This window comes from Oncorhynchus gorbuscha, linkage group LG12 (assembly GCF_021184085.1).
Source record: "Oncorhynchus gorbuscha isolate QuinsamMale2020 ecotype Even-year linkage group LG12, OgorEven_v1.0, whole genome shotgun sequence".
Lineage (NCBI taxonomy): Eukaryota > Metazoa > Chordata > Actinopteri > Salmoniformes > Salmonidae > Oncorhynchus > Oncorhynchus gorbuscha.
This window is the reverse complement of record NC_060184.1, coordinates 30,705,102-30,727,914: the sequence shown is the minus strand read 5'-3', so window position 1 is coordinate 30,727,914 and position 22,813 is coordinate 30,705,102. Positions and strand designations below refer to the sequence as shown.

Sequence of the window (22,813 nt, the reverse complement as noted above, 5' to 3'; positions counted from 1 at the left end):
GGTCCTCATTATGCCCTAGCATGAGAGAGAAGGAAAGAGGCAGCGACTGAAAGAGAGAGCGAGAGAAATAAGAGAGGGCCATGCTATAATTAGTTCAAATAGCCTCCTCTTTTCCAGTACACGATGATTAATTAGGCCTCTCGCACCTCCCGGCGTTGCTTCCCTTCACTCCTGCAAAAATGCCTGCTGGGATATGCGATCCCTGATTTATCCCTCACTCTCTGTTGCTCTTTTTTTTCCCTTTCTTCCCTCTTTGTCTCCATTTGCTCTCTCTAACTCACTCCCTCATTTAATTAATATTTTCAATTTTTGCTAGAGACATGATTTAGCGACATTTCGGTGGCAGAAGTGGTATCCAATGGCCATAGCAGATGACAGTATTGCTTAACGTAAACATGTTCCTTTTCCAGGTGACCCCTAACCTGACCCCGGCTGCAACCCCTGTTCTGCCCAACTTGTCCAGCCCGCCTACCCCCAACCCGGCCCCTCCAGGACCCACTATGGTGGAGAGTGGCCCGGTCGCCTATGACGAAGTGGCAGAGGATGAAGAGGAGGAAGAAGTGGAGGAGCCCTGTGTCAGTGCGTTGCAGCTCCTGGGAGGAAACGGTGAGAGAACATGCAATGCAGATCGCACACACATTACAGTACAAAAACATCCACACACCACCAACACACACACACACACGTCATAGCATGTCAATACAGACTTGACTATAGAACGTATCCATGGCACAATAGGTAAGTAACAATTCATTGCAAGCTCTTTTCAACGCGTGTGAATTGTAGGTGTTATGGCTTATTTTCATCAATGTTGTTAGAAATTGCAGGCGGCAGGGTAGCCTAGTGGTTAGAGCGTTGGACTAGTAACCGGAAGGTTGCAAGTTCAAACCACCGAGCTGACACGGTACAAATCTATCGTTCTGCCCCTGAACAGGCAAGTTTACCCACTGTTCCTAGGCTGTCATTGAAAATAAGAATTTGTTCTTAACTGACTTGCCTGGTTAAATAAAGGTAAAATAAATTGCATCAGCCCTGAAGGCATACCCCAGGCAACATAATCCTAGCGCTGTGAGCTTGTGATGGTGCTGATTGAAATGCTAACCCAATGGACCTGCACACTAGCATTTCACTCCCTTTCTCTTTTTCTCTTAGAGTACGGCTGTGAGGCTGAAGAGGAAGAGGTTTTCTAGGCTCGATTTTTCCTCTTCTTTCATCAAATACTGAGGATTCCCCAAAATAGTTGTCTCACCATTGACCTCTTTGAGCGGGGGACAGTCGCCAGAGGAAGGGAGGAGAGGAAAAGGACATCCACTGTTCAGATAAACTGCTAAGGTGAACATGGAGTGTGGCTGTGTGTGGGGAGAGCTACGGGGTATGCAAGCTTTTATTCCAGCCTTGCTCAAACACACCTGATTCAGCCAATCAATGTCATGATCAGGAGTTGGTTAGTAGAATCAGGTGTGTTCCTGCACAACCAGTCGCTCTCTATGAGGAGGGTTGGCCATCCCCTGTCTTCTAGAAAGACAGGGGTACCATTTTGGGGTTGGGAACTCTGGAGTGCATTAGCAAATGATACATATATACGCGAAGCAGTGAAGTTAAACCAGTGCAGGGTATATGCAGATTGCAAGTGACTGGCTTCAGTGAATGGCTTCACATTATCTTCAATGGCTACAATGTGGCTATACCTCTTTAGCCATCTTGAAGTGTAGGGTGAAATTTCCTCTAGATGCTGATCTTGAATCAGTTTTGCCAGTAATGAAGGTTAGAATTTGGGGGGGGGGGCGCTGATCCTGTGCTTTTTTTCCTTTCCTTTTGAAAAATATTTTTCACAAATATCCACAATCCTCAGTCACCTACTTTTCTATTGTTACAGAGTTCACACTGACCCGTATGTCCACTCAATGAGCAGTCGGCGAGAACAGCTAGGTCGTGCCAGTTCACTGGTACTGCAATGGGCCTTTTGTCATTGCCGCATTGCATTATGCTCTGTAGAGAGGGCCTGCGTCCCAAATGGCATCCTATTATTCCCTACATAATGCACTATGGTCAAAAGTAGTGCACTATATAGGGAATGCCATTTGGGAAACGGTCAGGGAAAGGGCATACCGGAGTGTATCCACTCAACCTTGCTCGCCTTTCGTAGCGGTGCTATAATTGTCAAAACGGGACAGGGCTATTCAATGCATCTATGGGCACTGAGTAGCACAATGGGCACAACATGCCCCTCACCATTATCTCAATAAACACCCGAGTTGGTCAGTCCCTTTTCAATTCCAGTTATTGAAATTAACATTTGGACATATTTATCTTGTTGTTTATTACCAACTGTCATGTGGTTGAAAGGGAATTGATACTGTGCTTACGTCCATCCTTGTTTACCCCCGTCCTTTGATCTCTGTAGAATCTCCCTTTATCATCGTCATCAAATGCTGGTATTCACAAATGCAGTTTTTTAAATAATGAAATTAACTGGCATCCATTTTGTAAAATATGTACCTAATGCAAAACTCAGTGGGTGGTATTTTGAAAAAGCAAAGAAGTGCCGCTGTTGTCATAACAAACCGTATCACTTCAAATAAATAGTGTGCATCGTGTATAAGCGCTGCTCGTTGCCAGTTTTTTTTCCAGGTTGTTTTGATAATGAAAGATTCAAAAATAAAATGCTGCTACGATTATTAGGAGTAATACGGTCACTTTCCACACGAGCAGCACTTTTATGCTTTAACAAAGTGAGGCCTGATGTATCCATGAAACCTAGAATAGTACAAGCACTCCAAGGCAGCTATCTCTTGGTAGAGCTCTGTATATCATTGTAAAAAATAAGGAAAAAAAGAAAGAAAGTTTACTGAAATGCTTTTGTTTGTTTGTAGAAATGTCATTGTATTTTAGCTATTTTATCTTGTGCATACTTTTCAAAAGCAAATATGAAAAACTACAACTATGTATGAATGTAAATATCAATCTTTGTTGGGTAGTCTGTTTGTGTTTATATATGTTGTTTCGCCAGATGAAATATTAGCCTGCTTTTGTGTTTTTGTACATTTACTTACAGTATGTTTTATGACAAAATTCTGTCATTTTATGATTTTATATGAATTCACTGGTAAACTGAAAAGGATGGTAGATCCTGGTGTTCTGTATTTTGATATTCTACACGTCAAGTCCACCAGCTTTTGAACAGAACATTTCCTAACAGCATTCCAAGTTAATCTAGGCCTGGATTCAATCCAAGGTGTGTTATAGCGCACATCGCTATACATCCGACAATGTGCCTTTTAAAGGCATTTTCCTTGACGTTCGCAGAGATAGCATTCACAGTGCTTATGGCAGCTCAATCGTAAATTACTGTTTAAAGTCGGTTACAGGGTACTGTGGTATAGTGTACTGTGCCAATAATGTGCCTTGCATTGAATCCCGGCCCTAGTTAAGGAACAGTAGTTCCTCACAACAACACAATCACACACATTCCATTTTTATCAGTGAATAAACTAATTTCAGTTAGTGTGTATTTTTTTAATTGGATGATATGATCGTATCAGCTATGTATCTCACTGGGGGGGGGCTTGAATCAATAGAGAAAGCGAGGACAGGTGGAAAGAAAGAGTGGAATTGGTGGGAAGAAAGGGTGAAATAGAGAAAGATAGGAGTAGGTGTTAAGAAATAGTAAACTGACACTGACATTTTAATGTGGTGTTTCTTAAAACTCTTACTCTTGTCAATTTGCAGCAGTATCATTTACTCTGAATATTTAAAAGCATGACCTTGACTTGGATTATAACGAAACCGTTACAAGGTGTCCAAATGTTTATTTGTCTGGCAGAGTTACATTACATTATCTTGGCTACCATGGCTAAAAGATCTCAGTCTTTGACAGAGGGGTCTCAAAGGAGAATGGGGGGTTTAATTGTGTGTGTGTGTGTGTGTGTGTGTGTGTGTGTTGCGTGCGTGCGTGCGTGCGTGCATGCGTGTGTGCCAGTCACCAGATCTCAACCCAATTGAACACTTATGGGAGATTCTGGAGCGTCGCCTGTGACAGCGTTTTCCACCACCATCAACAAAACACAAAATGATGGAATTTCTCGTGGAAGAATGGTGTCACATCTCTCCACGTGTAGAATCAATACCAAGGTGCATTGAAGCTGTTCTGGCTCGTGGTGGCTCAATTTCTTGTTAAGACTCTTTATGTTGGTGTTTTCTTGATTTTAATGTTGGTGTTAACTGTATGTCTTATTAGGCTTATAATATGTTATGTCTCTCTATGGACAACATTTTCAACTGTCTCATCCGACAATGATGCTATTTAGCCCGGATCGTTATGAGGTGACTATAAAGGCATTATAACAATGCCATGTATGCTCATAACAAGTCGTACAATATACTGCATCCAAACACATTATACCTGGATGCTACATTACACATTTCCCAATCCATCACTGGAGGACCCCTAGGGTATGCACCAGTGCTTAATTTGTTGATCAGGAGGTGCTGGAACACAGCTTATAAGAGCACTGATTCAAAGAGAAGGAGAGAGAGCAAGGTGGAGCTACGGTACAGTAGACACAGGAAGAAAGAGGGGCGAGAGAAAAAGAAGGGAGAGCCTAAGAGAGGTGGAGGAGAAAGAGGCTGAAACTCATGAATCAGTCTTGGAACCCCCAGAGTGTCTGTGTCTGGTGTGTTAGTTCTGGGCTTGACCAAAGATGTGCACAGACACCCTGGCGGTTCCAAGACTGATTCAGGTGAGTCACAGCACGCCCCAATTGCACAATCTGGCATGATCAACTGTAGCCCAAACAGGAAAACACAGTTGTTTCTCTGGGTGCTGAAGCCAAGTAGCCCATCTTTAATGATATATTGAATTGTACAATGTGACCGGATGTTTATTGTGGGAAAACTTTGAATATAATTCTAAAAATAAATACACATTTTAGCATTTATTTTTACAAACACATATCCACTCCACAAATCTACCAAGGTGTGTTACAATGATTACAGAGGCAGAGATAATCCATTTCACTCAAGTCAAAGGCAGCATTCCAATTGGCACTCTATTCCTTAGTAGTACACTAGAGCTCTGGTCAAAAGTACAGTCATGGCCAAAAGTTTTGAAAATGACACAAATATACATTTTCACAAAGTTTGCCTCCTCATTTTGTATGATGGCAATTTGCATATACTCCAGAATGTTATGAAGCGTGATCAGATGAATTGCAATTAATTGCAAAATCCCTCTTTGCCATGACAATTTACATTTACATTTAAGTCATTTAGCAGACGCTCTTATCCAGAGCTGAATCCCCCCCCCCAAAAAAATTCTACTGCATGTCAGTGATTCTCTTGTTAACACAGGTGTGAGTGTTGACGAGGACAAGGCTGGAGATCACTCTGTCATGCTGATTGAGTTCGAATAACAGACTGGAAGCTTTAAAAGGAGGGTGGTGCTTGGAATCATGATTCTTCCTCTGTCAATCATGTTTACCTGCAAGGAAACATGTGCCGTCATCATTGCTTTGCACAAAAAGTGCTTCATAGGCAAGGATATTGCTGCCTGTAAGATTGCACCTAATTCAACCATTTACTGTTTAGCTGTTCAATTATTGTGAAGAAGGATTCAGTGCACCCAAGAAAGTCCAGCAAGTGCCAGGACCGTCTCCTAAAGTTGATTCAGCTGCGGGATCGGGGCACCACCAGTACAGAGCATGCTCAGGAATGGCAGCAGGGTGGTGTGAGTGCATCTGCACGCACAGTGAGGCGAAGACTTTTGGAGGATGGCCTGGTGTCAAGAAGGGCAGCAAAGAAGCAACTTTTCTCCAGGAAAAACATCGGGACAGACTGATATTCTGCAAAAGGTACAGGGATTTGACTGCTAAGGACTGGGGGTGAAGTCATTTTCTCTGATGAATCCCCTTTCCGATTATTTGGGGTATCTGGAAGAAAGCTTGTCTGGAGAAGACAAGGTGAGCGCTACCATCAGTCCTGTGTCATGCCAACAGTAAAGCATCCTGAGACCATTCATGGGTGGGGCTGCTTCCCAGCAAAGGGAGTGGGCTCACTCACAATTTTGCCTAAGAACACAGCCATGAATATAGAATGGTACCAACACATCTTCTGAGAGCAACTTCTCCCAACCATCCAGGAACTGTTTGGTTGCAAACAATGCTTTTTCCAGCATGATGGAGCACCTTGCCATAAGGCAAAAGTGATAACTAAGTGGCCCGGGGAAGAAAACATCGATATTTTGGGTCCAAGGCCAAGAAACTCCCAAGACCTTAATCCCATTGAGAACTTGTGGTCAACCCTCAAGAGGAGGATGGAAAAACAAAACCCCACAAATTCTGACAAACTCCAACATTGATTATGCAAGAATGGGCTACCATCAGTCAGGATGTGGCCCAGAAGTTAATTGACAGCATGCCAGGGCGGATCGCAGAGGTCTTGAAAAAGAAGGGTCAACACTGCAAATATTGACTCTTTGCATCAACTTCATGTAATTGTCAATAAAAGTCTTTGACACTTATGAAATGCTTGTAATTATACTTCAGTATTCCATAGTAACATCTGACAAAAATATCTAAAGACACTGAAGCAGCAAACTTTGTGGAAATTAATATTTGTGTCATTCTCCAAACTTTTGGCCACGACTGTAGTGCACTAGGGAATAGGGTGCCATCTGGAGCACAGTCTTCCCCAGGGCAGCGGCATTGCTAAGATGAATAAGATGTTTTTCATAAACACGGAGCATGGGTCTGAAATTACTTTGACAGCAAACTTCTCCCACAATGTGTGTATCGGCGCTGACCCCATGCAAGCTTGACATCACAGATAGAACAATGAGCCAGATATTTCACCGGATGTATAAATGTGAAGCATCCGGTTGCCATTTCCACTCACTACCAAATATGGTGATGAGAGGAAGCCCAGTGGCCAGCCGTGGGAGAAGATGGAGAGAAATGGCCGACATTCTGCTAATTTTCTCATTAATGAAACATTTGATCTCTATACAGTTTTCTGTTTCCAAAACTAGAATCTGTAACAGAGTGAACTGCGTTTTGTAGACTTTACCCTTTGCTAAAGTTTTTTTTAAACGTAGAAGTGGTGCAAAGTCGAATTTAGTTATTGTACATGCACACTTCACAGCATAGGCATTCCTTAACAGAAATGTGCAAATAAATGGATGAACGCACCAATAGGATCTCACTAGCTCCAGCTTGGCTCTGCCCACCTCCTTGCTTGTTCTGCCCACTATGATTAGTTTGCTCGAATTGAAAAACAATAGGCTCTGATCTATCTTGGGTTGGTTAGACATTTTCTTGTTGACGTCATTACATAATGGCAAGAGATGGCTGCATGAGCTGATAGCAGGAGTTCAGCTACTGTACTTATGCCGAGTGGAGTGGGGGGCGGGGGAGGCAGGAGCTGGTTGTACACGTGTATATGCATGCACACTTGTAAGCACGCACCCACAGAATATAGATGTTTACACTGACTACTGCCATGTGCACACAATCCCACTTGTATAGAATAAGCAGTACTAAACACATGCAAGCATACATACACCCACACACACACAATGCATGCACATGTGGAGCAGATACACATGGCCTGACCTTGAATTGGACTGTGCCTCATCCTCACCTCCCTGAAATGAGGGTGATCGATGAGGGAGGACAGCTCTCGAGCTCCACTGCACATACTGATACGTAGGGCAGAGGAGACGATCACTCTCTTTTCCTGTGTCTACTGTACTGTATCTCTACCTTGCTCTTTCCCCCTTCTCTTTCTATGGCTGTCACTGCCTTTTCTCTCTTTTCCTCAGTGTGTATCGGTCTTTCCCTTCCTTCTCGTTCTCTCTGTCTCCCTCCATCTTTCTTTCTCTCACATTCCCTGTAGGCCATAGAGCCAAGTATCAAGAGGCTACCAATGCAGCTACACAAAACTTCCTTCCTTTGGGATCCCTCGTAGTCGAGTATAATTTCCCTCCAGCTATCACAGGTCCGGGTTATGGTGTGGCTGGCCACGGTTCCAATGATGGCTGAATAGGCCAATCCGTGCGTGACCTGCACATTTCGTCACAGTGGGGGCAGGGATGGTACATCTTGTGGCCAGGGCTTGTTGTTGGAACCGGTGTCTGTCCTTTGCGGCATGCTCTTTTCCCGGCTAGCGTTATCTTATTTCGGCCTCAAAGAGTTGTGTTCTATTAGTGATTTTGGTCTTCCATGAGGATCTGTCAAGGGAATGGATTACCCAGTTGTTTGGATCCATAGGGAGGAGTAGGGTAAGTTGAGCCACCCCTTGTTTCTAGGAAACCATACACAAAATATTTTGTAAGAAGTCATAATTTAACGGAGTCTGAAGGAAAAAAACACATGGAAAATGTGGTAAGCGTGTAAGGTCCAAAAAAATGATTTTCAAAAAGTAAAATGAATTTGTATTTCATAATGCTTGTATCTAAACCAAAGTAGATCATTTTAAGATTGTTTTATACATCAGTTAGGGTCTCTATAAACTACAATATGAGGTCCTAAATCGAGCATGAAAGTGCATCCTTGTAGCTACAGTCCCTTCAGAAAGTATTCACACCCTTTTTCCAGGTTTTGTTGTTTTACAACTTTAATTTAAAATGGGTTACATTTAGATGTTGTGTCACTGATGTACACACAATACTCCATAATGTCAAAGTATAATAATGTTTTTAGATTTGTTTACAAATTCTGAAAAATTAAAAGCTGAAATGTTCAGGAGTTCAAGAGTAAAAATGTGCTTAACAAGTCAGATAATAAGTTGCATGGACTAAGTCTGTGTGCAATAGTGTTTAATATGATTTTTTAATGACTATCCCATTTCTGTACCCCACACACAATTATCTGTAAGGTCCCTTAGTTGAGCAGTGAATTTCAAGACGGACACATTCACCTTTCAGCAGGACAACAACCTAAAACACAAAGCCAAATATACACTGGAATTATTATTTTTTATTTATTTAATTTACCAAGACGACATTGAATGTTCCTGACTGGCCTAGTTACACTTTTGAATAAAATTGTCTTGAACATTTATGTCAAGACTTGAAAATGTCTGTATAGCAATGATCAACAACCAACTTGACAGAGCTTGAATAATAAATAAAAAATATAATGTGCAAATATTGTATTATCCAGGTGTGCAAAGCTCTTAGAAACTTACCCAGATAGACTCACAGTTGTAATTGCTGCCAAAAGGTGATTCTAACATGTATTGACTCGGGGTTGAATACTTATGGAATCAAAATATATTGCGTTTTATTTTCCATTCATTACAAATAAATCTTCACATTTTTCTTCCACTTTGACATTACAGTATTTTGTGTAGATCGTTTACAAAAAATGACAATCTAATCCATTTTAATCCCACTTTGTAGCACAACACAATGGGGAAAAGGTCAAGGAGTATGAATACTGTATTCAAATGGTGTGAAGGCACTGTATGTATGTGGGCTAATATAGTAGTATTTTTGCAATGTGTCATGCATATAAACTCAAGAGAGTGAATTTTTATTGTTACAGAGAAGACAATCATTCCCCGTGTATACAAATGTAAAACAAGTAAGGGTCTAGCCCCCATTAAGGTTCTTACGAGAGCAGCCAAGGAAGTGAGAGAATGGAAGAAGTCCATTTGAGCAGCAGCAAGAGATTTTAAAAAATGACTGAATGACACTGAAGAGGTACACAAAGGATAACGAACATGTACCTGTGTGAAAGAAAGGCTATGAGAGAGTAACACACAAGGTCTTGTCTGATGACATGGAGTCTGAGCTTGATAAACGTATCAAGAGTCTCCTGGACTAGTTTCATGGGCTTAGTACCTTCGAATTGGCACATCGAAACAACATCTCTGTCCCAGACAACTAATCAAGAAATGGAAGGGTAAGTGATATTGAACAGAGCGATCTACAGTGCCTTCGGGAGGTATTCACACCTGTCTCACCCTGATCTGTTTCACCTGTATTTGTGTTTGTCCCCACCCCCCCTCCAGATGTTGCCCATCTTCCTCATTATCCCCAGTGTATTTATACATGTGTTCTCTGTATGTTGCCAGTTTGTTTTGTTTCGTCAAGCCTACCAGTATTTTACCAGGGCTCCTGTCTGTCTCTAGTTCCTGTTGTCTAGCATTTCCGCAGCAATCTACACACAATGCCCCAATGACAAAGCAAACACAGGTTTTTAGAATGTTAGCAAATATAGTAAAAACAGAAATACCTTATTTACGTAAGTGTTCAGACCCTTTGCTATGAGACTCGAAATTGAGCTCAGGTGCATCCTGTTTCCATTGATCATCCTTGAGATGTTTCCACAACTTGATTGGAGTCCACTTGTTGTAAATTCAATTGGTTGGACATGATTTGGCAAAGCACACACCTGTCTATATAAGGTCCCACAGTTGACAGAGCTTGTCAGAGCAAAAACCAAGCCATGAGGCTGAAGGAATTGTCTGTCGAGCTCCAGGACAGGATTGTGTCAAGGCACAGATGTCTGTAGCATTGAAGGTTCAAGAACAACCATCTCTGCAGCACTCCACCAATCAGGCCTTTATGGTAGAGTGGCCAGACGGAAGCCACTCAGTAAAAGGCACATGATAGCCCACTTGGAGTTTGCCAAAAGGCACCTAAAGACTCTCATACCATGAGAAACAAGATATTCTGGTCTGATGAAACCAAGATTGAACTATTTTGCCTGAATGCCAAGCGTAACGCCTGGAGGAAACCTGGCACCATTCCTACAGTGAAGCATAGTGGTGGCAGCATCATGCTGATGGGATGTTTTTTTAGTGGCAGGTACCAGCATCGTAGGAAAGATTAACGGGGAAAAGTACAGAAAGATCCTTGATGAAAATCTGCTACAGAGCGCTCAGGACCTCAGACTGGGGCAAAGGTTCACCTTTCAATAGGACCACGACCCTAAGCACACAGCCAAGACAATGTAGGAGTGGCTTCGGGACAGGTCTCTCAATGTCCTTGAGTGGCCCAGCCAGAGCACTGACTTGAACCCAAACAAACTTCTCTGAAGACACCTGAAAATAGCTGTGCAGCAACGCTCCCCATCCAACCTGACTGAGCTTGAGAGGATCTGCAGAGAAGAATGGGAAAACTCTCAAAATACAGGTGTGCCAAACTTGTAATGGGTCTGAATACTTATGTATATTTTATATCAGTTTAAAAAATATATATATAAATTAGCAAACATTTGTAAAAACCTATTTTTGCTTTGTCATTATGGGGTATTGTGTGTAGATTGATTCAATTGTTTTCCCTTATCAATTTTAAAAAGTCAAATCTGAATACTTTCCGAAGGCACTGTATATATCTGAATGTAGTCATACATTTTAAGATATACAACATACCACACCCCCATTTAATGAATTAAACTTTGACCTTCCAGCATCATCACCCACTGTCACAGGACAGCATCACCCACTTACCAAGGCGACTCAACTTACCCTGTCCCTATGCTCAATTTACCCCATACCCAGTGGAAGTTTTGCAAAGAGACAATATCCTGAAATATATGTAGATATATTCACCTTGATGTAGTGATCCTGAATGTAAAAAATGGCTCAACATAACCCACTCTTCCCTGTTTCTTCAGCTGTGCTTTAAGGTCATGGAAATGCTTTTTCTGACCTCCAGGGGTGCTGGATCCATCTCTGAGCTGGGAGTAGAAGACCTGTTTAGGAAACCTTGAGTTGGTCATACTCACAGGGTGACCTGACCATCGAAGTTGATGTTTCATAATTGTGACTTCTTTACTGAAGTAGTTGCTTCACTCCAGGACTCTGATGTTGGTTTGAAGAAGAGGGTTGGTGCAATGATGTAGCTTTGCTTTACTCCAGTCCTTACCTCAGGCTAGATTCAATCAGATCCATGCTAGCTGACTCCTATATAGCTGTTGTTTTGATGTGTCTGCGGTGGAACTGCGTTACAGCTGTCAAATCCACAAGCAGCTCCCGGTGTTATACCTATCATGGACATTGCTATTGGCTGCACAGTTGGATTAGTATAAATCCCATGCTGGAATGTGTGATGTAATCTACACGTTGATTAGGCTGATTGAAAACCTCATTTTTAATTTCATGATTTTCAATTTGAACACTTTCTTGTTCTGAACTTCTAGAGCGAGTGGGATGTGTGGCTTCGTAACAATGACCACACAAGCAGCTCCAACACAGTTACACCTCCGACATATCGCCTAAATAAAAACATATAGCGGGTTAGCGCTGAACTGATTTAATCTAGGTCCTCGATTGGCTTTGTGCTTTAACCACCGGAGAGGATGACAGCCTTCATACTGCCATGCAGAGGACGTTAACACATTTTGAAAGGCAGCCAGATCTCATGACGACTCTCTGCAGTGCCTCACGGTTAACAGAGTTAAAGTTCCTTTTCCGAGTCAAAAGCCACTCTGGGATTCAGGGATGAGTTTTTTGTAAGGGGTCTGTTTAGTAGGATTCCCAAATGTATTTTGCCATCTGTGTGTGTGTGTGTGTGTGCGCTGGTTTCCACTCTTATTTGTCTGTGAATTAGCTAATTAGTCTTTCACACTTTTGCACGATACGATTGAATCGTTGAACATTAAGGCATTGACTAAAAAATGCTATAGTTATACTGTACCTATTTCCTGATTGCAAATTACAACGAGAACATGTATGAGTCATTATGAATGTGGACACTTAACAAAAACACACACAAAAAAATATATAGGAATCACATTTGTCTACAGAAGTGTAAGATTTTAACAGGAGAATATTGAACAGAACAGGGGAAGCCTTGGGAGAAGGGTCACAGCCTTGTAGAGGAAGGCCTGCTAAAAAGAAATACACTCATCCCCTACCTCCATAAGCACATGCTGTCACAACAAGCACACATATTAACAGTATGTGTAGAAAGTGACTATCATCTCAATCTTTTTCAACATATACCCTACCACTAGCACCAGGTCACTTGGGGGTGAAGTTTCCACTTGGTATAAATCTAGGATCAGCTTCCCCTCCCCAAATCCTAGCCTGAACCCTTAAGGAGGAAAATACTAAACTAACCCAAGATCAGCATCTAGGGGCAACTTCACCCTACACCCACCATGTGGTCTGGTCAATAATGCAGACACACAAAATCTTTCAACCGCCACACAAAAACCCTTAGCTAAAGAGGTCGGCACACGCTTTGAAGGAGTCTAATGTGATACAGCACTACAAGGGTCTAATGTGATACAGCACCTCAAACAAAGGGATCAGTTACGAGTATGATCAAACGGAGAGGGGAGAAAAATAGATCAAATCTGAGAGGGAAGAGGAGGATAGCTGCGTAGGTCGGATAGCAACCTTTAGGGAACGGGATTCTTTCATTGACCATATTAACTTTGTGAACACATCAAAAAACAATTTTGGCACTGGAGAGTGGCGGGTTGGTCAGAAGAGTAGTCCATGTGGAGTGGTCAAAAGTGTTGCCCATGCGGTAACATTTTATTTGGATAAGCCATCTTTACTGTAGATGCTCTAACATCTGTACTGTAGATGCTCTAACATCTGTACTGTAGATGCTCTAACATCTGTACTGTAGATGCTCTAACATCTGTACTGTAGATGCTCTAACATCTGTACTGTAGATGCTCTAACATCTGTACTGTAGATGCTCTAACATCTGTACTGTAGATGCTCTAACATCTGTACTGTAGATCAGTAACATTTTATTTGGATAGTCCTGTAGATGTTCTAACATCTGTACTGTAGATTAGTAACATTTCAACTAACAATCTACTAAACATAACCTTAACTATTACCCTAACACTTGTTCTAAACCTAACCCTAACCTTAGCAAGTAGTTGCTTATCAACAGATAGTATGACTATACGTAGAGAATCACTATATGTGACCACCCATGCTACATTTGGCACAACAGTTGTGATACAATTGAGTTTTTTGGCACAAAAATAAGCACACTGGCTGTGAACTTTTCTGTGCAAACAAACTTTCCATTGTATCACAAAAATATCACTTGTTTCAGAGCCATTGTGTCAAATACGTTGTACATCAGTTGTACTACCTGAGTGTGTACAGGGCCTAAAAGAACAGCGAAAGAGATACACGATTAAAGTCCACCGTTAAGAGGCTCATATGGTTTTCAAATTCAATTTAATATCTTCCCGTTTGACAATTTGTGTTTAGAGTTGCTCTTAGCCACAAGTTAATTATGTCTGTCTGCATGTCAGAGTACCTTATAATGAACTCAAAAGAATGATGGGTCGATGAAGACAATAACCAACATGAACCCCCCCAAAAATCCTTGTACACACCAGCTGAGCTGACAAAAGCTAATGAATTAAATGTTTGTATGCTAAATTTGATTGTTATTGCTGATAGTGTTCTTAGGTTGGAAATCAGTAAGCACATCTGAACGAATAAGGCAACGGGCCATGATGGCATCTCTGTTTTTCTTCTAAAGATTTGTACAGAGGAAGTTATCCCCGCTTAGTGCTCCACCTTTCAGAGGTCTGTATACTTCCATACTGTCCCTTCTCTGAATTAAATGACTACAGACCAGTTGCTGTGACCCCCCCCCCCTCCCCCATTGTAATTACGTGTTTTGAAAAGATAATGGGAAAGGGGGATACCTAGTCAGTTGTTCAACTGAAATGTGTCTTCCACATTTAACCCAGAATCAGAGAGTCAGAGAATCAGAGAGGTGTGGGGGGCTGCCTTGATCGAAATTCACGCTGCCTTAATCGACATACACATCTTTGGCACCCGGGTGTGCGAGCTCCGTTCATGTGAACCCTTTGTTAGATTCTTATCAATTTGCCTAAAGGCAAATCGTGGGACTGATGATGCAATCAACAGCATAGTGCATCTCATTGTTAAGCACCTGGAAAACCCCAAGGCCTATGCTAGACTGCTGTTTATTGATTTCAGTTCAGTGTTTAACATGCTACAGCCACATGTCCTACTAAGCCAGTTAAAGCAGATGGGTGTTAACGACTACACCATTAGCGGTTGGGGCTCGAGTGGTGCAGCGGTCTAAGGCACTGCATCTCAGTGCTAGAGGCGTCACTACAGGCCCTGGTTCGATCCCAGGCTGTATCACAACCGGCCATGATTGGGAGTCTCGTAGGGCGACGTACAATTGGCCCAGCGTCGTCCTGGTTAGGGGAGGGTTTGGCCGGGGTAGGCCGTCATTGCAAATAAGAATGTGTTCTTAACTGACTTGCTTAGTTAAATAAATAAAATGTTGGTGGTACCACTCATTCCTGACTGGCCATACTCAACCGGTTAGAGTTTACAGTATACTCTCTGAGTCTAGACATTAGCACTGGGGCCCTGCAGGGTTGTGTGAGTTCTCCCATCTTATCACACTGTACACAAATGAATGCAATACCAGTAATTACGATAATTATAATGTCAAGTTCTCTGATGATTCTGCCATTCTTGGTCTGATGTATAAAGATGCTAATACAACTTGGTACAGGTCAGAGATTCAAAGGTTTGTCAAGTGGTGCGATGAGCACCATCTCATCCTCAATGCAAATAAATGTTTGTTTTTTTACCCCAAATCTGTTGGTGACCACGTGCCTGTGGTCGGCCATAATGCCAATTTAGCACATGTTAGTTCATACCAGTATCTGGGTGTACATATAGACAATGTGCTGAGCTAGAAGGTCCAAGTAGAGAATGTCTGCTCCAGAGTCTATGGTGGTTTTTGGAATTGTACCAGAAAATGTTGCTCCTGTTCTACCATGCGGTCATAGACAGTATCCTGAGATATGGCATCACAGTTTGGTCTGGCAATTTATCAGTCCAACTGAAATCTCGAATTGCCCGCCTGATACAAACTGCCATGAAGGTCATGGGTGCGAGGCAGTATCCCTCCCTGCAAACTATTTTTGAACAGACCATTACCAAACACGCACAGAAAATGATTTCAGATCCCTCCCATGTACATCTCTCTGAATATCAGCTCCTCCCCTTAGCCAGATGCTATAGGTTCCCCACATGTAAGCTGAACAGATATAAGCACACCTTCATTCCCATGTCCATCAAATACCTGAACAGCAATAACTAAAGCTGAGCTGTGTTATTATGCCACTGGCAGAATGAGGTAATGTACAATGTATGTGACTATATGTGAATTGTATAATGTGTATGATAAGGGTAACATGCAATTTATGTATTATGTTGACTATGTAATGTACTGTGTTTATTTAGTATACAGCAGTACTGTGTTTCAGAGTCCCTGTTTATACCTGGTTCTAACCAATGATTTATATATACACTAGATGACTGGTAGAGGGAGCTTTGTTGAAGCTACCTAGCCTCCATCTTGGCATTACCCCACCATTCTAAAAAATATCTATATTAGTTTTTTTCCAAATGTATTCTATTAAAGACATCTCAATGCATACTTGTAAATTATATTATGCAAGTTAAACATTGAAAAAAATATATACTATGTTACTGTCCCCACTACAACAAAATAAAAATAATAATTTTGTCCTTGAAACATTTAATTGAAATACGGCAGATGTACATTCATTCCTATGGAGGACTTGGCCAACTGGGGAGTTCCAACTGGGGAGTTCCAATACGGCCAACTGGGGAGTTCCAATACGGCCAACTGGGGAGTTCCAATACGGCCAACTGGGGAGTTCCAATACGGCCAACTGGGGAGTTCCAATACGGCCAACTGGGGAGTTCCAATACGGCCAACGGTGGCGGAAAAACCTCTCAATGGCCAATATATAGCATCAGCAATCCAGAGTTAATATACATAATTGGTTCTAACATTTGTTTGTTTATTTGTTTGCTTATTTATTTGGATCCCCATTAGATTTAGCAGAAGCAGCAGCTACTCTTCCCGGGGTCTACAAAAAACACAAAACATGACAAGTATCAAAACACTGATACACTGACTGATGTTCCTGACCACCTCCGCAGGTATTCAAAGATGCATGTTGTACGGATATCCTTGATGTGTAAATGAATCCTGACAACGACAGCATATAATTCTGGTTGTCCCGCCGTCTAAAAAAATAAGTCACACGACCGTATCAAGGCACAAGGCGAGACCCAGATGCAGACACAGGAGGCAGGTGGTTGGAGTCTTACAATGTTTATTAATCCAAAAAGGGGTAGGCAAGAGAATGGTCGTGTACAGGCAAAACGTCAAAACCAGTTCAGAGTCCAATAGGTACCAAAGGGCAGGCAGATTCAAGGTCAGGGCAGGCAGGATGATCAGGCAGGCTTCCTTCGATATCGTGCACCAGCTATTGTTTACAAATATGCATAGGCCCCCACCCTGTGTCTTACCATATGCTGCTGTTCTCTCCTGCCAATAGAGTGTATAACCCACCAGCTGTATGTTATTAATGTCGTCGTTCAGCCACGACGCAGTGAAATATAAGATAGTATCGTTTTTAATGTCCCATTGGTAGGATATACTTGCTTTAAGTTTGTCCTATTTGTTTTCCAGCGATTGAACATTAGCTAACAGTACGGATGGCAAAAGCAAATTAGCCACTCACCACCTGATCCTCACAAGGCACCTTGATCTCTTTCCACAAAATCTCATTTTCTATCTCCAGCGAATGACGGAGATGAGGGCTTGTTCGGATGTTTGGAGTATATCCTTCCCATCCGACTCATTAAAGAAAAACTATTCGTCCAATTCGAAGTGAGTAATCGCTGTTCTGATATCCAGAAGCTCTCTTTGTTCATAAGAGACGGTAGCAGCAACATAACGTACAAAATAAGTTTCAAACAATGCGAAGAAACAAACAAACTAGCACGGTTGGTTAAGAGCCCTCCAACGCCAAATGCAGTCCTTTGCGATTTTATTGTATGATATTATATGCATCCAAACAAATGCAAATGCTGCTGCTTTGCTTTTATACTGGCTGCACCTTTTGACGTGACTGTAATATAGTCGTAGTTGGTTAGCTAGCAAGCAAGGGGTAAGAACATTGCCAGCCAGTATGGCAATGGAACATTTAGAATGAACGTCTGGGTCGCGTCCATAGATACAGAACAAAAAGACTGAAGGACTGGGTCGCATCTTCAGGAACCGAACCGACTGAATGAACGACCAGCCGGCTTGGGTAGGAATCCCTAGATTTGTGTCGGGACTGTATCTTGTGAAAGGATGAAATATTATTAATAAATGTATCAAAATAACGTTTTAAATGAAAATATGTCAATCATTATTTGAATATGTTGGTAACCTGTTGTTTAAAAGTGATACCCTCGAAGCCGGTGTTTGGAGGATATTTTGGCACGATTTGCCTGCCGTCGACTTCATCTCAGGCCTAACAACACTGTCCCAATATATCCACCAAAGACCGGCTTCCCGGGCATTATTACTTTTCATTAATCACCCCCCAAAAAATCTATATGGGGGGAATCAACAACATTTCCCAGAATGTACTACTTCAACCCTCAAGTTGACCCTGAAACCTTCAAAAAGAAGCCAAACAAATGAAACGGTTGGTGGAATATAATTGGCTATCATACCCCCAAAAAACATTCATTTTTCCCATAGGGGATCTTAGAATCTTAGAAACACTTAAAATAAGGGCTGTGTTTCCTGTAGGCTTACCCTGGTGTGATGTTTTCATAACCATGCAAATCTCTCTTGGACAGGGTGACTTTTATTAATATATTCAGCTCTATTACTCTCAAATTGGAAAATGCTAATTAGCATCAACGTCGAAATCATGCAAAACTACAAATCCCTGAAAGCTCCTGCACTTCATCTCTAGCTGAAACCTTTGCTAACATGTATTGAGTCAATTTAAAACTTGCACAAAACGGTTCACATGTCCATTTAAAGAAATGTTGCCAATTTTTTCAGTACTATATTTAGCTAACATTAGATAGTTAATCCAGAGATTCTTGCCTTTGGCTGAATTTGGCAGTCTCGTCCAGATCATCATGGCATTTGTAGTTCTTTATGACAGCCACATTAGCCTATTTTGGTGGGATGGAGTTTTGCCCTGCCTGGTGAATTTAATATGTGGTAAATTAGTTAATAGACCAATAGGAAAGAGAGTTCCAAAAGTCTCTGCCAATAACAGATTGTTTGTTTTCCTATTTTTCCATTACCACTCAGACCACCCCCAAACAGTCCTAGCAAAATTATTGCTAGAGAAATTCTGTTTGCTAAGAATCTATTTTTGTTTCTTGTTGACCAATTTAATTGAAAAGAATCACAGTAAAGTATTTAATTGTTACCCAGAAATGATTTGATATTGAGATAAAAATGGCTGCATTGAACCTTTAAAAGAGTATATGAACATTGTTTCCAGAGAAAAGTGATATATTCTTTGGCATCTGAAAGTGTGACCTGTCAGATTCAATTAAACACTCATGTTCTATGACTGAGTGGAATTTCTTTGAATTTCACTGAATTAAATGTTACTTCCTGTCACTCAAACACAAATCCTACATCCTGTGGAGTGTAACCAATTGAATTCGGATTTTGAGTCGAATGGGAGTCAATTCCAAAATTGTCCTCTTGACAGCAACTAATTTCATGCAATTCTACACATTTGCCATAGGGGTGGAGATTATTTTTTGCAGTTTTAAAACTAATTTCCTGAAATTCTACACATTTTGCCACAACTTATGCCATTAAAATGATATCTTAGTGAAAGTGGCAAACAAAATCAATGGAGCCCCCCTGTAGGTCAGGGCCCCTGGGGACGTGCCCTTGATGCCTGGTGTCACGACTTCCGCCGAAGTTGGCTCCCCTGCCTGTTCGGGCGGTGCTCTGCGGTCGTCGTCACCATCCTACTAGCCGCCACCGATCCCTTTTTCTTTTGTCTGTTTGTTTTGTCTTATTAGTTTCACTTGTGTTTCTGTTGTTTGATTTAATAAGCTTCCTTATATTTAGTAGGTAGACCCGCCCTTGTTTTGTGCGGGATTGTTTTTATGTTACGTGTGTGCATTTTAGGTAGAAGTGGATTTATTTTCTGAACTTGGCACCCTGTGTTTTTTGGGTTGTCACGTTGTTGTCCGCGCCCTGTATTGTTGGGCTTATCTTTTTGTGTGCCGAAGTAAAGAGCACTTTACCCCAGTGGAACTCTCTGTGTCTGATTCCTTCACCCACGTAGTCCCGCGTGACACCCGGTCAATAATTTGGCCACGATTACTACAAATTTAGATTATCTGACAAGACTAATTTGCCAATCGACATGTTTTTTGTGAGTGACAATTGAATGACTGTCATTGACTGACATAACAAAAGGAAAACTGCTTAAACACAACCAAATTTTGAAACTGAGACCCCGACTGAGTTCCCCCAAAAAAAACAAGTGACATAAGTGACTGCTTATGTTGCTTATGCCTGGTGTGTGTGCGCGTGTGTGTGCGTGCGTACATGCGTGCATGTATGACATCTTAGAAGATTGTGGTTGGCTGGCTGGTCTCCCTGCTCATGCTCTGATAGTTGTTAACCCTTGACCTTTGTCCCCTGGGTAAAAGCAATTGGTCACTGCACTCTGATCATAGGAATTACTGCGCTCATAGTCCATTGACTTTCTGCGTGAGGGGATGTGGCGATCATAGAGATGGCAATAATAGAGATGTGCATTTTTTCATTCTCTCATTCTGTCTCACTCGTACGACTTCACTCCGCGAGCACACACACACACACACACACACACACACACACACACACACACACACACACACACACACACACACACACACACACACACACACACACACACACACACACACACACACACACACACACACACACACACACACACACACACACACACACACACAGGCTCATCGTCCACAACGAAAGAGAAGGAGAGTGTGAGCCCAAGAGCCAGTGAATTCCTTCCATTGTCCTGAACAATACAAACATCACCATACGTTTATGACAGATCCTCACAACCCTTCAGACATACCCGTTATGCACGTTCATGCATACTGATTGGCTTTTGTCCATCTGCATACCGTAACAAGTGCAGTGATTGGATGACAGGTTATTGGATAGAAACACTCCCTCCCTCCCTCCCTCCCACACACACACACACACACACACACACACACACACACACACACACACACACACACACACACACACACACACACACACTGTTTTCTTAGAGATGTTTTACAAAATATTCCATAAACCCTAAAAATGCAAAAGTATGTGGACACCCCTTCAAATGAGTGGATTTGGCTATTTCAGCCACACCCGGTGCTGATGTGTGTAAAATCGAGCACATAGCCATGCAATCTCCATAGACAAATATTGCCAGTACAATGGCCTTACTGACGAGCTCAGTGACTTTCAACGTGACGCGGTCATAAGATGCCACCTTTCCAATAAGTCAGTTCGTCAAATGTATGCCCTGCTAGAGTTGCCCCGGTCAACTGTAAGTGCTGTTGTTGTGAATTGGAAATGTTTAGGAGCAACACCGGCACAGACGCGAAGTGGTAGGCCACAAAAGCTCACAGAACGGGACCGCCAAGTGCGTAGCGCGTAAAAATGTTCTGTTGTCAGTTGCAACACTCACTAAAAAACTGTTCCAAAGTGCCTCTGGAAGCAACATCAGCACAATAACTGTTAGTTGAGAGCTTCATGAAATGGGTTTCCATGGCCGAGCAGCCGCAGACAAGCCTGAGATCACCATGTGCAATGCCAATCATCGGCTGGAGTGGTGTAATGCTCACCGCCATTAGACTCTGGAGTTTTGGAACCGCCATTAGACTATCTGAAGTGATGAATCACGCTTCACCGCCTGGCAGGGTCAGATACTATATAGTTTCATAATGTTTCATAAGGTTAGGTTTGAAGGCAGTGATGAATCTGATCCTAGATCTGTGGTTAGGAGCAATTTCTACCTGGATCCTTTTACCTAATAATGTACTGTGTTCTGTATAGCTCCTAAACTCACTCCTGAAAATGCTCATGTTCTGCCACTCTGTTCAGTTGGCTCAGAACAGGGCAGCACGGCTGCCCCTTAAAAGTACACTGAGAGCTAACATTAGATATGCATGTCAATCTCTCATGTCTTGCTGGCTGTGCATCAGTTAAAAAAATTGATGAGTGACTGAAGTGAGTCAGTGACCTCCCGGGAGCTGTGTAGAAAAGCCGGGCAGATGAGCTCAATCAGACCGTGCAACTGAAAGACGTTAATTCTGCCAATGAGAGGATTGCATTCAATATGCTACAAAGGCGTGCATGCTAATGATTGGACAAAACAGATTTAAAGGAGCTTCTCATCTCGTCACATTTCCACCAACTAAAATGACAAATAAATAGTTACAGTTATGTTTTTATCATGGCGTCTTGTTATCGTCATTAGTTTTCAGCAGGAGAAACAGTTTGTGATTAAACATTTTCATTATAGTTATTGTTGACAAAATTAACACTGGTGTGTGTGTGTGTGTGTGTGTGTGTGTGTGTGTGTGTGTGTGTGTGTGTGTGTGTGTGTGTGTGTGTGTGTGTGTGTGTGTGTGTGTGTGTGTGTGTGTGTGTGTGTATCCACTCTGCCAACAAGCCAGTCTCCGGTTTGGTTTAAAATAGCCTTGTCCGCTTGTGGTCAGCCAACACGCATCGCATTCCGTTTCTGTACACCAGTGTATTTGTTATCTTGTCAGACTGACTTTTTTCACTTTGTATTTTCATGTTGTTGTTTTTTATCGACTGCTCCGAAAAGGGTAATGGAGCAAAACGGGCGCAGCCGACAAGTGAAAACAAAACAAGAGCAAAAGAGAAAAAACGTCAATGCTGAATCTCCTCTCAATAGAGTTTAATTGGAGTCAAAACAGAGCT

General features: G+C 42.0%; 1 protein-coding gene across 1 annotated transcript in view; it reads left to right on the top strand.

The window, feature by feature from the left end:
- brf1b (BRF1 RNA polymerase III transcription initiation factor subunit b) overlaps positions 1-3,504 on the top strand; it is a 121,410-nt gene extending 117,906 nt beyond the window's left edge. The window contains exons 18-19 of the mRNA XM_046291801.1: positions 411-606; positions 1,153-3,504. Coding sequence (XP_046147757.1) covers positions 411-606; positions 1,153-1,190 — 234 coding nt within the window. The 3' untranslated portion in view covers positions 1,191-3,504. The remainder of the gene's footprint in view (positions 1-410; positions 607-1,152) is intronic.
- Positions 3,505-22,813: the final 19,309 nt, after the last annotated feature.